General features: G+C 39.6%; 2 protein-coding genes across 5 annotated transcripts in view; one reads left to right on the top strand and one right to left on the bottom strand.

Annotated features, from left to right (window-relative positions):
• The window catches only part of ABCC11 (ATP binding cassette subfamily C member 11), an 83,790-nt gene extending 82,915 nt beyond the window's left edge, over positions 1 to 875 (bottom strand). Inside the window, exon 1 of one of the 4 annotated variants that reach the window (XM_055412824.2) lies at positions 722 to 875. The gene's annotated coding sequence lies outside the window, so the exon portion shown is untranslated. Of the gene's footprint in view, positions 1 to 673 lie in introns of all 4 variants that reach the window. The other 3 variants (XM_055412826.2, XM_055412825.2, XM_055412823.2) reach the window with 3 other exon arrangements.
• LONP2 (lon peptidase 2, peroxisomal) overlaps positions 1 to 15,838 on the top strand; it is a 90,091-nt gene that overhangs the window by 1,992 nt on the left and 72,261 nt on the right. The window contains exons 2-6 of the mRNA XM_055412827.2: positions 5,913 to 6,147; positions 8,274 to 8,405; positions 9,556 to 9,678; positions 11,709 to 11,872; positions 14,596 to 14,690. Coding sequence (XP_055268802.1) covers positions 5,913 to 6,147; positions 8,274 to 8,405; positions 9,556 to 9,678; positions 11,709 to 11,872; positions 14,596 to 14,690 — 749 coding nt within the window. The remainder of the gene's footprint in view (positions 1 to 5,912; positions 6,148 to 8,273; positions 8,406 to 9,555; positions 9,679 to 11,708; positions 11,873 to 14,595; positions 14,691 to 15,838) is intronic.

Here is a 15,838-nt window from a genome sequence, read left to right as displayed (position 1 = left end):
GTGGGATCTTAGTTCCCTGACCAGGGATCAAACCCACACTCCCTGCGTTGGAAAGGCAGAGTCTTGAGCACTGGACCACCAGGGAAGTCCCCTGACAGTTTTCAAGTTTCAGTAAACTGTGATAAACTGTGTTGGATTCTGGTTTTCCAAAACATGACCCCACTCCTTAAGCCTCTGTGTATTCCCATAATTTTTTGCTTTCTGTGCACAGGCCCTTAGTTGCTAGTTGAGGCAAGTGTGCTCATGATAATATATTTTTGATTACTCATGGATACACTGAATTTTGAAAGTAGAGTTTCAGATTTGAGTGACTATTTGTTGGTATGATTCTGTCTGATTACTTCTTGGAAGTAATCCACTAATAATCAGATGAGGTGTAACGTGGTTCTTGCTGTTCTTATTGCAGCCTTTGTTTTAAATGAGTAGCAATGTTAAAATTTAATCATTTAAGTTAGAAAGCCGACATTGAAAATTCTTCATGGAATTTCAGCATTACAGAGACCAACCAGACCATCTCGTTATCCTAGAAATATTATTTGCTACTTGAAAAATCTATGTAGACTGTATTCCTTAATATTAGGTTCCAATGTCTTTTTTTTTCCAATTGAGCTTTAAATGCTTTTATTTTAAGAAATTAAGAGAGCTTTGATAGTACAAGTACTGAGTTACTTACAACGTTGTTGTTCTGTTTCAATACGCAGATCTGCCCTTCCCCGGTTACCTGCTTTTTCAGATTGAGGTAGGACTCCAGAGGCTCAGCGAGGGCTTTGCTCCTGTCTCTTGTTTCCTTTAGACCATCCAGGTGACAGTGCCTCCGTCTTCAAGGAACAGCTGTGCTCATTTGTTTCCTGACGCTCTTTGTCATAAAGTGGCAGGATCAGATGTTGACTTACCTGAACCACTTCCTTAACCATGTTGAACAGTACAGTCCCTTTTCTGCATGTTGATGTGTAGGCTTGTTGCCTACTTTTGATTAGCCCCAGTGTAGAACTTGAGTCTCATGCCACCGCAGGCCACCCTGCTTCATTGGACTGTCTTTTTAGTGACTCCTCAGAAGCTCATTGTTTTCTTAATGAAAATGGACAACAATTTAACATTCCCTGCACAGTGTCTTCAAGCATTTTGAGATGGCCCCGCAATCTTCTCCCAGTCTTCCAGTCTTCAGCGTACCTGCCTTCCTTTCTTCATAGTACTGATTGCTCAGTCCCTCTTCATTTTGGGATACTTCATCTCTGAAGTGAAGTGAAAGTCACTTAGTCATGTCCGACTCTTCGTGACCCCAAGGGCTATACATAGGGAATTCTCTAGGCCAGAATACTGGAGTGGGTAGCCTTTCCCTTCTCCAGGGGATCTTCCCAACCCAGGGATGGAACCCAGATCTCCTGCATTGCAGGTGGATTCTTTACCAGCTGAGCCATAAGGGAAGCCCAAGATTCAATCTCTGGTTGGAGAACTAAGATCCCACAAGCCAAGAGGCCTGACCAAATAAATAAAGTTAAAAAAAAAAAGTGAAAGAAAAAAGCAGATGGTTGGCAAATAGACCACAGCTATCCTTATCTTCATTTTCTAGCAAGGTTATGCTCAAAATCCTTCAAGCTAGGCTTCAGTATTATGTGAACTGAGAACTTCCAGGTGTACAGGCTGGGTTTAGAAAAGGCAGAGGAACCAGAGATCAAATCGCTAACATCCATTGGATCATAGACAAAGTAAGGGAATTTCAAAAAAACATCTACTGCTTCATTGATTATGCTAAAGCCTTTGACTGTGTGGATCACAACGAACTGTGGTAAATACTTAAAGAGATTGGAGTATCAGACCACCTTACTTGTTTCCTGAGAAACCTATATGCAGGTCAAGAAATAACAAAACCGGACATCAAACAATGGACTTGTTTTCAAATTGGGTAAGGAGTACCTCAATCCTGTATATTGTCACCCTGCTTATTTAACTTCTTTGCAGAATACATCATGTTAAATGTTGGGCTAGATGATTCACAATCTGGAATCAAGGTTGCCAGGAGAAATATCAACAACCTCAGATATGTAGATTATACCACTCTAATGGCAGAAGGCAAGGAGGAACTAAAAGGCCTCTTAAGGGTGATAGAGGAGAGTGAAAAAGCTGGCTTAAAACTCAGCATTAAAAAAATGAAGATCTTGCCATCCTATCACTTCATAACAAACAGAAGGAGATAAAGTGGAAACAGTGGTCCTATCACTTCATAACAAACAGAAGGAGATAAAGTGGAAACAGCAACAAATTTCATTTTCTTAGGCTCCAAAGTCACTGCAGACGGTGACCGCTGCTGCTGCTAAGTCACTTCAGTCGTGTCCGACTCTATGTGACCCCATAGACGGCCTCCCACCAGGCTCCCCCGTCCCTGGGATTCTCCAGGCAAGAACACTGGAGTGGGTTGCCATTTCCTTCTCCATCCATGAAATTAAAAGACGCTTGCTCCTTGGAAGGAAAGCTATGACAAACCTAGACAGCATATTAAAAAGCAGAGACATCACTTTGTCAACAAAGTTCTGTATAGTCGAAGCTATGTTTTTTTCCAGTAGTCATTACAGATGTAAGAGTTGGACCATAAGGAAGGCTGAGTACCAAAGAACTGATGCTTTTTAATTGTGGTGCTGGAGAAGATTCTTGAGACTCCCTTGGACAACAGGGAGATCAAATCAGTCAATCCTAAAGCAGATCAACCCTGAATATTCATCGGAAGGACTGATGCTGAAGCTGAAACGCCCATATTTTGCCACCTGATGCAAAGAAACAACTCATAGAAAAATATCCTGATCCCGGGAAAGGTCAAAGGCAGAAGGGGGCTGCTGAAAATGAGATAGCTAGATATCACCACTGAGTTAGTGGACATGAGTTTCAGCAAACTCTAGGAGATGATGAAGAACAGGGAAAGCTGTTGTTCTGCAATCCATGTGGTCACAAGGGTTGGACACAACTTGGCGACTGACCAACAACAAATAAAGTGCTTGGGCTTCCCAGGTGGCTCAGTGGCAAAGAATCCACCTGCTGATGCCAGAGAGGTGGGCTCAGTCCCTGGGTCCGGAAGATTCCCTGGAGAAGGAAATGGCACCCCACTCCAGTATTTTTGCCTGGGAAATCCCATGGGCAGAGGAGCCTGGCAGGGTATAGTTCATGGGGTCGCAAAAGAGTTGGACATGGCTTTGCATCTAAACAACAATAAAGCTCATAGTAATAGAAGATTATTTAGAAAGATGACTAAGTTGATATAAACGCTATGTATCATAGTTCGATCATAGTTAGAAGGAAAGTATTAATTGAACATTTTGTTTACTTAATACCTATTTTTATATGTAAAACCTAGAGCCCAACATACAATACAGCTTGTCTAAAATAGCATTAGGGGCCTCCCTAGCAGTCAAGTGGTTAAGACTTTGCCTTCCAGTGCCTAGAGGGGGATCCGGTTGGATCTCTGGTCCAGAGCTAAGCTCCCACATGCCTCCCGGCCAAAAAAAGCAGAAGCAACATTGTAACAAATTCAATAAAGACTTTTAAAATGGTCCATATTTTAAAAAAATCTTAAAGAAAAATAAATAACATAAATGTCATCCTTCCCAGAGCTTTTACCCCAAATCTCTTTCTTTGTAATCCCCTGAGGCTAGGAATCCGGTTTCTTATCTGTCAGTGTTTCTTCCAAATAGAACTGTAAACATTCTACATTGTATAAGCTTTGGTGATTGTCATCTGCAATGAACTGCAGTCTTCATTGCTGCTAAGTCAATTCAGTCGTGTCCGACTCTGTGCGACCCCAGAGACGGCAGCCCACCCGGCTCCCCAATCCCTGGGATTCTCATGGCAAGAACACTGGAGTGGGTTGCCATTTCCTTCTCCAATGCATGAAAGTGAAAAGCGAAAGCGAAGTTGCTCAGTCGTGTCCGACTCTTAGCGACCCCGTGGACTACAGCCTACCAGGCTCCTCCGTCTATGGGATTTTCCAGGCAAGAGTACTGGAGTGGGGTGCCATTGCCTTCTCCGGATAGTCTTCATTAGTCTCTAATTAGTTTAGGTCTCAGGCAGTTAGGCAGGTTTTCAGTGAATGGGAGACAGAACCTACTGTTTGGTTAGTGACTGAAGAAAAGCAGCCGCAACACAAGATCAGGTTTTTGAAGTACATGATTATTTTCCTCCCCACTAAATTATTTTCCTGATTTGTTTCACTTATTATTTAAATCAAGGTTTATCTCCTGTCCACGTGGTGTGCCGGCAAGGATGGTTACAGGTTATGTACAGAATGCCTCATTTACAAGGAAGGAATCAAGAATCAGCTGCAGCTGGAAGTGAGCGAGCTCACTAATGTATGCTCACATTGTCTGTGCCATCAGTATGTTTGAGATGGGCAGGTTCAATATTCCTGTGTCACCATTGTCCAGTGTTGAAAGTGCTGAGCACTTTGGTTTTAGTTTCTTTTCTGAAGTTAACAACCTATTGTGGCTCAGGGGAAAAAAATCTTAAGTGTAGATGGCATCTGGAAGTCACCTCTGAATGCTGATCTTTCTATTTTGTATTACTTCACCTTAGTTTGGATGAGGCTTCCTTCCTGTGATTTAGTTTATATGCAATTTGGTCAGAATTGAATGCTAAGGAGTTGAGGCTTAAATGAAGTATAACTTTCCATCAAGTGTTAGGTGTGGTGATTACCACTTAGAAGTAGGTTTATACTTTCCTGAGGTGTAGGTCTTTGGCTAAGTCTCCTCAGACCACAAAGAAGTGTGGCCTCTGATATTTAGCCCCATATTTAGAAATTCAGAATTCAAGGGCATACATATTAATTCCCAGATTTGATGACAGTTTTATAGATTGATTATGTAAAAAACCTGGTTTGGTGTTAGTAGCAAAACTGATTGGAACAGGGATTACTTAGGTTGGTTTACATCATACTGTTTGTATTTAAATCTATTTAGAATGTGTATGTACGTGTGCTCTGTAGTGTCCAACTCTTTGCGACTCCATAATGTTAGTGTGTATTCTGGTGAAAGATTACCTCATTCTCAGCTGGCTTCCCTGGTGGCTCAGAGGTTAAAGCATCTGCCTGGAATGCAGGAGACCCCGGTTCGAGCCCTGGGTCGGGAAGATCCCCTGGAGAAGGAAATGGCAACCCACTCCAGTACTCTTGCCTGGAGAATCCCATGGAAGGAGGAGCCTGGTAGGTTACAGTCCATGGGGTCGCAAAGAGTCAGACATGACTGAGTGACTTCACTTACTTATGTAAATCTCAACAGCTTTTATGTTTTTTTATGTTTAAATAATCCGAGCTTAGGAATTTCTATCTAATTCTTAAAACATCTAGTTAGAATGAGATGGCCCCATGGCAGGTGGTAGGGACTTAACAGACCATGTTGTTACTGTTTAGTCATGTCCGACTTTTTTCAACCTCATGTACTGTAGCCCTGCCAGGCTTCTCTGTCCGTGGGATTTCCCAGGCAAGAATACTGAAGGGGGTTGCCATTTCCTTTATCAATGGATCGTCTCGACCCAGGGATTGAACCAGGATCTCCTTTGTTGGTGAAATGAAGTGAATTGAAAGTCACTCAGTCATGTTTGACTCTTTGCGACCCCATGGACTATAGAGTCCATGGAATTCTCCAGGCCAGAATACTGGAGTCGGTAGCCTTTCCCTTCTCCAGGGGATCTTCCCAACCCAGGGATCGACCCCAGGTCTCCTGCATTTTGGGTGGATTCTTTACCAGCTGAGCCACAAGGGAAGCCCAACAGACAGTGCACCGGATGCTAAATTAAATAGAGAAATAATTCATTTGCACTTTAGATGTTCTTTGCTTTTTAATGAATTTCTCAGAAAAGGCAACCCTTTTGAGGTGAGTTTCTGCCCTATCATGCTGAGCATTTGTAATGCTGACGTTCTCTGTGTTTTTCAGGATTGGGACAGCTGCACTGGCAGTCCAGGTTGTGGGCAGTAACTGGCCCAAGCCCCACTATACTTTGCTGATAACAGGCCTGTGCCGCTTCCAGATCATACAGGTTGTGAAAGAGAAGCCGTATCCTGTTGCCGAGGTGGAACAGTTGGACCACCTGGAGGAGTTCCCCGATACCTGTAAGACTAGGGAGGAGCTCGGAGAGCTATCAGAACAGTTTTATAAATACGCGGTACAAGTGAGTTGCTTTTAAGTGTTTCCTTAAAATTCTCTTTTCTTCGGTTTCTTTTTTACCATAAGATGTGATAAGTTTGTTGAGTAGTGAAGTGTTCAGGCAGTATGTGCTTAGAAGATTTAGTGATATATTGATTTCAAATTGCTTTTGTCTGGGCTTGTATCTCAGTCTTGCTGGGACATGCTGCTGCTGCGTCACTTCAGTCGTGTCCGACTCTGTGTGACCCCATAGACGGCAGCCCACCAGGGTCCCCCGTCCCTGCGATTCTCCAGGCAAGAACACTGGAGTAGGTTACCATTTCCTTCTCCAGTGTGTGAAAGTGAAAAGTGAAAGTGAAGTCGCTCAGTCGTGTCCGACCCTTAGTGACCTCACGGACTGCAGCCCACCAGGCTCCTCCATCCATGGGATTTTCTAGGCAAGAGTACTGGAGTGGCTTGCCATTGCCTTCTCCGCTGGGACATGCTAGCCAACCCTTTCTAAAATTTTTCCAAAGTGTTTCTGGAGCTTTCCTTGTAACTTTCAGTGTCTCCAAACCAGATAGTTATTAAACCTAAATAATCTTAAAAATTAAAATACTGAACAGAAGCTGTTTGTCACTAGAAGATCTAGGCATCACACTATATGTTATGTTGGTTTAGAAGTCAGGATCACACTGTGACTGGTGCAGAAGGTTAAGTCCGTGGTTTCACATGTGGTTGAAACCTCGATCCTCTAGAATTCTGGGAAGGATGCACACGTTAGGTGTACATTAATCTTTGGACTCCCTAATTCTAGGTTTGAGTTTTTTTGGTTAATTCTTGATTGAGCAGAAAACTTTTCCCCTGACCCCAAAAGCATATGCTTTTATGCTTTTATTCACTTCAGATCTTACTGAAGTGTATTACAAAATGTAGTCTTGTATGTTCTGATGTAACCCAGTGACTAAACTGGATCTGTATGGGACAGGCAGTGTCTAAAGGCTTTGATTATAAACTCTGTTGACTGTTGAAAAGTGTGTAAGGCAGGTGTTCATAGCCTATAGTATTTGTACTTGTTGTGGCATTTGAAGGGAAACATTTCTAGTGTGGTGAACAAAAGAAAAATAGAGAATTTTGAACTACAACCACTGTCAGGACTGAAAGGAAAAACCTACTTAAAGAGAGAAGCTTCAGTTTGAGAACCAGAGGAAGTGAATATGCTGTTTAGGAATGAAGGCGATTGAGGGGAAAGTAGAATTTATCTTCCTTTTCCTGAGTGATCCTCCCTGAGTCTCAGTTCCTCTCTTGGACATAGCTTCATAGCTTCTTTCTTTTATGCTTTACTTCTCCCCACTTTGAATCGACAAAAAGTTTTAAATATGTAAAGATTTTATAATGACATTCAAGGAATTTTTGTAACATCACCACAGTTACACCACCATCGTGTAAAAGGAAAGGGCAACTTTATCAACAGCCTCACTGAATATCACAGTTACTAAAAGCTTGCCTGGAGCTTGATCTGTCTTAACTCCAGGCTATACCCTGCAACTTGTTTTTTTTTTAAATCATTCAGTCAGTGCTCAGATTTTAATTAATCCTGTGTTCTACTAAAAACAGTGTTTCAGCTACCAACTGGTTAACATAATCAGCCATGTTAAATTTCCAGAATTTGATAATTACACTCTGTAAGAGAATATGTATCCTTGTTCTTAAGAACAAGGTCTTGATGTCTGCAGTTTATTCTGACATGTTTAGCAATATTTATGTGTTGTGTGTGTGTATAGAGTTGGGGAGAGAGAAAGCAGATGTGGCAAAATGTTAACCACTGATGAATTTAGGGGAAGTTTATTAGGAGAAGGAGTTTCTTTATACTACTGCAACTTTTCTATAACATTTTAATTTTTTTAAATAAAATACTAAAACCACTGATTTACAAAACCTTTATTACCCAGTTTCGAGCCATTTTTGCTTTTCATTCTGACTGACATTTTCACAGTACTTCTCTTTTCCTTTGAGTCCTATAAAAATGCCTGAACTCTAATAATCAATGATTGTTCGGAAGCAAAGACTTTCTCTGTGACCCAAACTTAAACCTGTATGACAATTTCATTTTTTAAATTCACAAAAAATGCCCAATTTTATTAAAAAGACTTTTTTTCCCTCCATTTGTAGTTGGTTGAAATGTTGGATATGTCTGTCCCAGCAGTTGCTAAATTGAGACGTCTTTTAGACAGTCTTCCAAGGGAAGCTTTACCAGACATTCTGACATCAATTATCCGAACAAGCAACAAAGAGAAGCTCCAGGTCAGTGTTCCCCTCTGGAATGCCATACTGCTTTGTCACTTCTTATTCTGATCTAGGTAGTAAGTTTTGGCTTTCAGGTAAGAGATACTGCAGACCCACGGAAGTAGTTAGGATACGTTTACACTTAAATTGGCTTTTAAAGTGATTGCTTTACATTTTTGTGTGCCCAGACAGTTCTTTCATTTGCATTATCAGTACTACCGTTTGTCAACTTATGGAAAAAGTTTAAGTGAGAATGACTTTTTAACAGTGTGGAGCTGTGACCTTTCCCTTGTGTATGATAAGTCTGCGTTGTTAGAATTTGTCATGTTTCTTACAGAAACCACAGCTGTGATGTGTTATCTATGATTTTTTTAATGGTTTTCAACTTCTATTTCTTTAAAGTGAAATGAGTTTAAAAGACACTTGAAAAATAATCCAAACGTGGATTCTTAGATTTGAATGTCTTTTCTCCAAACTATAAAAATTTTCCTGTACACTTATTTTTGTAGTATTTTTAAGTGATCTGTTTTATTGACTCTTCCGAGAGCATTAAACTGCCTTCCTTATTTCATCAGTTTATTTATGCTTAAGTCTAACAATTGTACTGGCCAGGGTAACTAATGCAGATAGCTTGTGTTTAAACACAGGATTCAGTTTAGCTGGTAGGAGCAGAGAAGGCAGGAGTTCTACTGACTGATCTAGCATGGGCTTTAGCAAGGGCATTTTACTGAGGGGCCAGAGAGCGTCTCTCACTCAAATCATTCCTGGAGGTTGGTTAAAATGTTCCTAGACTCTTGTGTATGTAAAATGTTAAATTTTTTGAACCTATAATTTGTTTAGACCTACTATGTAGATACATCTGGGCTTTCAGAGGATAATTCCCTGGAAAGAGTTGACATAAAATATGTTTTGTTCTTGCTCTTGGAACAATATCTTGACTTCATCTTTTAAATAGAAACTCAGGATACTATTATTCTTATCTTTTTTTTTTTTTAGGATTCTGGTATTTATGTCAGATGACCTTGCTGATAATTTGGTTGTGTTAGCCATAGTGTAGCTATAAATATTGAGAGGCATTACCTTTTTTACTTAGCAGTTTAAGTCATGAGTCTTGACTGCCTTGTTTCTGGAGCATGTATTTCTGAGAGAGAGATGCTGTACGTTTCAGATTTTAGATGCTGTGAGTTTGGAGGAACGATTCAAGATGACCATACCACTGCTTGTCAGACAAATCGAAGGCCTGAAATTGCTTCAGAAAACCAGAAAACACAAGCAAGATGATGAGAAGCGGGTAAATTCTCCTTTTAATCCATTTCTTTAGGTTCCTTAGTTGCTTTTGTGTGGTGTAATGTTCAGTTGTTTTCTTCTTTTTTTTTTTTTAAAGAAAAAAATTGGGGGAATAAAGAAAGGAACAAAGAAGAAACAGATTCGTTGTCTCTTTCACCCAAGTTACTGATAAAATTTTGAATTCTAGTTTGTTTCCCTCTGCCCCATCTCCATGTTTGGATCTTTTCTTTTTCCTTTTAAGCATGTAGACATCTTCTCATGTTTTGTTTTGATAATCATTGAAAGGGATAGTTTACTAAGCCATTTGTTTTTCTGCCAGTGTGTGATGTTTTCAATATATTAAAAATTAACAAACAACCATGATGACTGTCTTTGAGTATGATTTTTTTTCCCACTGCATACCATACAGTATTTGTTAAGAACATACCACAAAATTATTTCCTAAAAGGACTGACTGAATGTGTTGTGCCATACTTTGGCTTTTTAAAAATTATTTTGTAGTGTTTTAAGTTTTTGACTTGACTTTTTTAGTTTTAACTTAAAAATGTTTCAATTTTTGTTTGTACAAACTGTTAGTCTTAGTTTAATGTTTCTGTTTTTATAAAATTTTTGCTGTTTAATGTTTTTAACTTTTATATTTGACCATATTAAATAGGTAATTTCATAAGTCAAGTAAATTCTGAGGCCTTTAAGTTAAATGTCAGTATATCATTTTGCTCCAGGAACAGCTCGAGTTGATTCATGATATTAACGAGCTGAGAATTTCAAAAGAGTAGGTGGTTTTTAAAACATGGTAGAGAGTCACAGCGGAGAAGGCAATGGCAAGCCACTCCAGTACTCTTGCCTAGAAAATCCCATGGACAGAGGAGCCTGGTGGACTACAGTCCATGGGGTCACTACTAGTCGGACACGACCGAGTGACTTCACTTTCCCTTTTCACTTTCATGCATTGGAGAAGGAAATGGCAACCCACTCCAGTGTTCTTACCTGGAGAATCCCAGGGACGGGGGAGCCTGGTGGGCTGCCGCCTATGGGGTCACACAGAGTCGGACACGACTGAAACGACTTAGCAGCAGCAGCAGCAGCAGAGAGTCACAGAGAAGGAGAACTTAAATAAGACCGTTTGACTTGGCAGAGGAGACTGTTGTTGGGTTTCAGGGAACAATTTCAGCACACTGGAGACAAAAGTCAAAGTACAAATTATTAAGTAACCAGCGAGGAAGGGGAAGTGGTGATTAGTGCCTCTTGTTGGAAAAGCAGAATATCAAAAGGGAAGTAAATAGTGTATAGTTAATTGGAAAAAACCATAGATAAGTTAAAACATTTTGAAAGGCAGAAGACTTTTCTGCTTGTTACAGATGAAGAGAATAGAGGCAGTAGCGGAAAGATTAAAGACGTTAAAGAGAAACTTTGTATTATAGGGAGAAAATGGAATTTATTCAGTTGCCAAATGATGAGTAGTTATTAAGTATATCAAGAAAATAGTGGCTGCAGTAGTAGCTCAAGAAGAGACAATTCTTAGATGTTTTCATTATTCAGTTCAGTTCAGTTCAGTCGCTCAGTCGTGTCCGACTCTCCGCGACCCCATGAATCACAGCACGCCAGGCCTCCCTGTCCATCACCAACTCCCGGAGTTCACTCAAACTCATGTGCACAGAGTCGGTGATGCCATCCAGCCATCTCATGCTCCATCATCCCCTTCTCCTCCTGCCCCCAACCTTTCCCAGCATCAGAGTCTTTTCCAATGAGTCAACACGTCGCGTGACGTGGCCAAAGTATTACTAGTAGCCAATTTCTTGAATGTTTTCTTCTCATGCTGGTAGTGTTAGCATGTATGGAAGAATCACGTCCATCTCATCTTCATCTGCTTTTTAAATTCTGCTCCCTTCACATGCGCATGTGCCTGCTCCTCATCTTTCTGAACTTTAGTTCCCAAAGATTTAGACTCTACCCGTAAAAATGTCTGCTGTCGCTCGGTGCTTCATCCCCAGTTTATTTGGGCATGCAGTTTTTCACTCCTGCTTTATCTTGTAGGTCATCGCAATACGCCCTATGAGAAGGATTACACATATCCCAGGCGCTCTAGCAGACGAGGGTGAGGATGAAGATAACGATGACATTGTCATGCTGGAGAAAAAGATACGGACATCTAGCATGCCAGAACAGGCCCACAAAGTCTGTGTCAAAGAGATAAAAAGGTAAGTTGTAGAAGCTGTTCATTCATTAGGATTTTCGTTTGCTTATTAATGTTAAAAACTGTTGCCCATGGAAGTGAATCTGCTACTTTGTGTTACAAAGCTGATCTCTCGTTTCATATTCTTTTATCTTTCTCCGTTCCCTTATATTTAGTGTAGTCCCGGACCACCCTATTCATCAGCAGTTTCCACTGTTATCTCTTATCTCTTGTATTTCTTATGTTTATGGCTTTCCTAATTGCAGGTTGTAGCGGTGATCTGTGAAGTCCTTTCTCTTCTTTGTTCTTCCATCAGAATCTGATTTTTAATACTCCTGAATCAACACCATGTTCAGCATTTTCTTTTTCTTGAGTGCTGAATATAAGTGACATAATTTTTCCATCTACTGTAGGCTGTCAAGCACAGTCACTATTGCCACTGCCTTTTCATAGTCTTAAGGCCATACTTTACTTAGAAATAATGTTTATTCAGTTATTGTGTTCTTTGCACATCACTGTTTTTGTCCTTAGATTATAAACTTTAGGTGGCAGGGACAATCAGTTTTGCCTTCGTACAAGATAAAGTACAGGGGAACCTTGCTGACAGAATAGGGTACATGAGTTGATCACATTTTCTGGATAATCTCAGGGTTAAAACCAGTTTTTCCTTTCCATACTTACAACATTCTGACTGTATTGCATATTTTTTATGCGTGGATTGTAATCAACTTAAATGTATACTCAGAAACTAAAGATTTGACTTCTGAGACGCACAGTTAAGAACATAAGTAAATGTCGTTGAGCTATTTTACAGTGACTCTGACATTAGTTAACAAATGCAGAACATTTGTTGTGTACAGAACACTTTATTAAGCGCTGCATATATTATGGAAGTTGCATTATTTTAATTAAATATCTGATGAGCTGACTTTCTGATACAAGACAATATGTAATTATCGTATTATACATGATTAGGCACCTAAGTAAATCACTGGGTAATTGACTTGAGACTCTCCCTATGAGATACAGATATTGATAAGGCCTTACATATTTCAAGGATAGAAGCAGAGCGCTACTTTGCAAGTATCTGTTGAAAACAAAATAATCTTTTTATTAACTAGATTTTTATTAAGTTGATGCAAAAGTAATAGTAGTTTTGGAACACATTTTTATTAATCAAAATAGGAACCATTACAATCAACACATCTCTGCCAATGAGAAATAAGTTTGCTTATTCCTGTAGCACTGAACTCTGTGGTTTGGGATTCAATGAGCTCTTGGAAAGCATTTTCAGCCTCTTGATGATTGTGGATGCATTTTCCCTGCAAAAAGTTGTTGAAATGCTTGAAGAAGTGGTAGTCGGTTGGTGAGAGGTCAGGTGAATACGGCAGATGAGGCAAAACTTTATAGCCCAGTTGGTTCAACTTTTGAAGCATTGGTTGTGCAACGTGTGGTTGGGCATCATTTTGGAGAAGAATTGGGCCCATTCTGTAGACCAATACCAGCTGCACGCGTTGCAGTTTTCAGTGTATCTCATCGATTTACTGAACATACTTCTCAGAAAAACTGGTAATGGTTTTGCCAGGATTCAGAAAGCTGTAGTGGATCAGACTGGCAGCAGACCACCAGACAGTGACTATGACCATTTTTTGGTGCAAGTTTGGCTTTGGGAAGTGCTTTGGAGTTTCTCGGTCCAACCACTGAGCTGGTCATCGCTGGTTGTCATCTAAAATCCACTTTTCGTCACACGTCACAGTCTTACTGAGAAATGGTTTGTAGTTGTTGCGTTTTTCAAAACTATGAGTTTTTTGATTTGTAGTCAGTTTTTTGATTTGTAAGCAGATAAGGCATCTGCTTATGAAGCTTTTTTTACCTTTCCAATTTGATTCAAATGCTGAATGACCATAGAATGGCTGACGTCGAGTTCTTCAGCAACTTCTCATGTAGTTGTAAGAGAATCAGCTTCAATGATTGCTCTTATTTGGTCATTATCGCCTTCCCATAGCTAGCCATTGCACTCCTCATCTTCACAACTCTCATCTCCTTTGCAAAATTTCTTGAACCACCGCTGCACTGTATATTCATTTAGCAGTTTCGAGCCATATGCATTGTTGATGTTGTCTCTGCTGCTTTAAAACCCATTTTAAACCTGAATAAGAATATCATAGAATTTTTGTCTAACATCATTTCCCCAGTCTAAAATAAACAGCAAGTAATAAGTCATTAGCAAAAATCATAGAAATGCACATTAAAATGATGTATAGCATAACCACATTTATTAAGAATGTATTCCAATATCAAATGGCAGAGTTCAACAATGCAAAAAATACCAGTTAAGTTGAAAAGTGAAAGTGAAATTTGCTCAGTCTTGTCCAACTCTTTGTGACCCCATGGACTGTAGCCTGCCAGGATCCTGTGTCCATGGAATTCTCCAGGCAAGAACACTGGAGTGAGTAGCTATTCCCTTCTCCAAGGGATCTTCCCAATCCAGGGATGGAACCCAGATCTTCTGCATTGCAGGCAGATTCTTTCCTGTCTGAGCCACCAGGGAAGCCCCAGTTACTTTAGCTCAGTTACGGAAGCTAACAGCACCATACAATAGCACCAGCCTAATAAAAATGTTTCAGATTTGTTTAGCCAAAAATGCATGATATATCTGACCAAGAAAGGGAGATATGCTTGGTTTTTCTGTTTTACAGAATTTTTCTGTGTTCCTGAACAGGTTTGCTGTGTATTCTTTCCCCACAGGCTCAAAAAAATGCCTCAGTCAATGCCAGAGTATGCTCTGACTAGAAATTATTTAGAACTTATGGTGGAGCTTCCCTGGAACAAAAGTACAACTGGTGAGTGCACAGATCCCACCTTCGCTTGCAGTCTCAGGAGGCTCGAGCACATTCTGGTGACATATTTCCCGTTGATTATCTTTCTGTTTCAGTAGTTTGTGATGTAAACTATTTAGAGACGGCACTTGTGTCATCGGTTTTAGGAAGTAAAGGAAAAGAGGGTGCTGCGTAAAAGTGCCTTTTGCCTAATTCTGGAGAAGGTAGGATTTTCTGTAATTGGTGAATAGGTGTTTCTCAGTGCCAATAGTCAATCAGACAGTTAGCTTTGTATATATGTACTTTTTTCCAGGAGGATAGGAAAACAAAACAGTTTTGAGGTAATTGGCAATAAGTGCCAAATAAGTACTAGAGACAGCAAATCTTTTATGTTTTCTGAAGGAAATAATCAGGTATAAGGACAGGATAACAGTAAAACAGTTTTACCATTGAAACTTTGTTTCTTTCCCACTAAAACTATTTAAAGAGTTTAATTTCTTTTTATCTCTCCTATCTTTGAGTAAAGTTTTGTTATCTACCAGGAGGATTTTATACCAGTTTCTTTGTTTTTTATGTATTTGTTATGTACTTTCTCTTGGGGTAAGAGATGTACTCAGTTGTCTTTCAGAATTTTCAGAATCATTTTATTTGCTTTTGTTTCTTTTATTGGACTCTCTTGTTAAATTTACATTCAGCAGTGGGTTGATTCTCTGAACTAATTTTGGCATAAGAATTGTTGAGTCTTGAGAATTGATCAGATATATTTTCCTGGCTAGTAAAACACTTGCATTTAAAGCAGTGATAGAAGTTTTGAGAAGTGTTAGCCCCAAAACACATGTTTATGCCCCATATAAGGTATGCCATACATACTAGATTTCAGAATGCTGAATTTTTAATATTAAAAAATGTTTTTCTTAAAAAATACTTTTCCATTAATCTGCAGAGGAGCATACTCTCTGGTATTGAGAATTCAAAAAAAGCATTTTTGTCTCAAAGAGGGCCTAGAATGAAGCGTATTTGTCTTATATTAACTAGGCTAGGGCAGTAGTAAGGTTAAAGCAACCCTATTTTAATTAGTTTTTTTGATAGACTCAGTGGATTTATTAATGTGTGTGGCTAGAATTTTATATAAATGGAATGAGTTAGTATGTGCTCTCTTTTTTATTTTATTC

The sequence above is a fragment of the Moschus berezovskii genome, chromosome 22, assembly GCF_049115385.1.
Source record: "Moschus berezovskii isolate FMDL1 chromosome 22, NW_MosBer_1.0, whole genome shotgun sequence".
Lineage (NCBI taxonomy): Eukaryota > Metazoa > Chordata > Mammalia > Artiodactyla > Moschidae > Moschus > Moschus berezovskii.
Note: the sequence above shows the minus strand (reverse complement) of the source record. Positions and strands in the feature narration are given on the sequence as shown.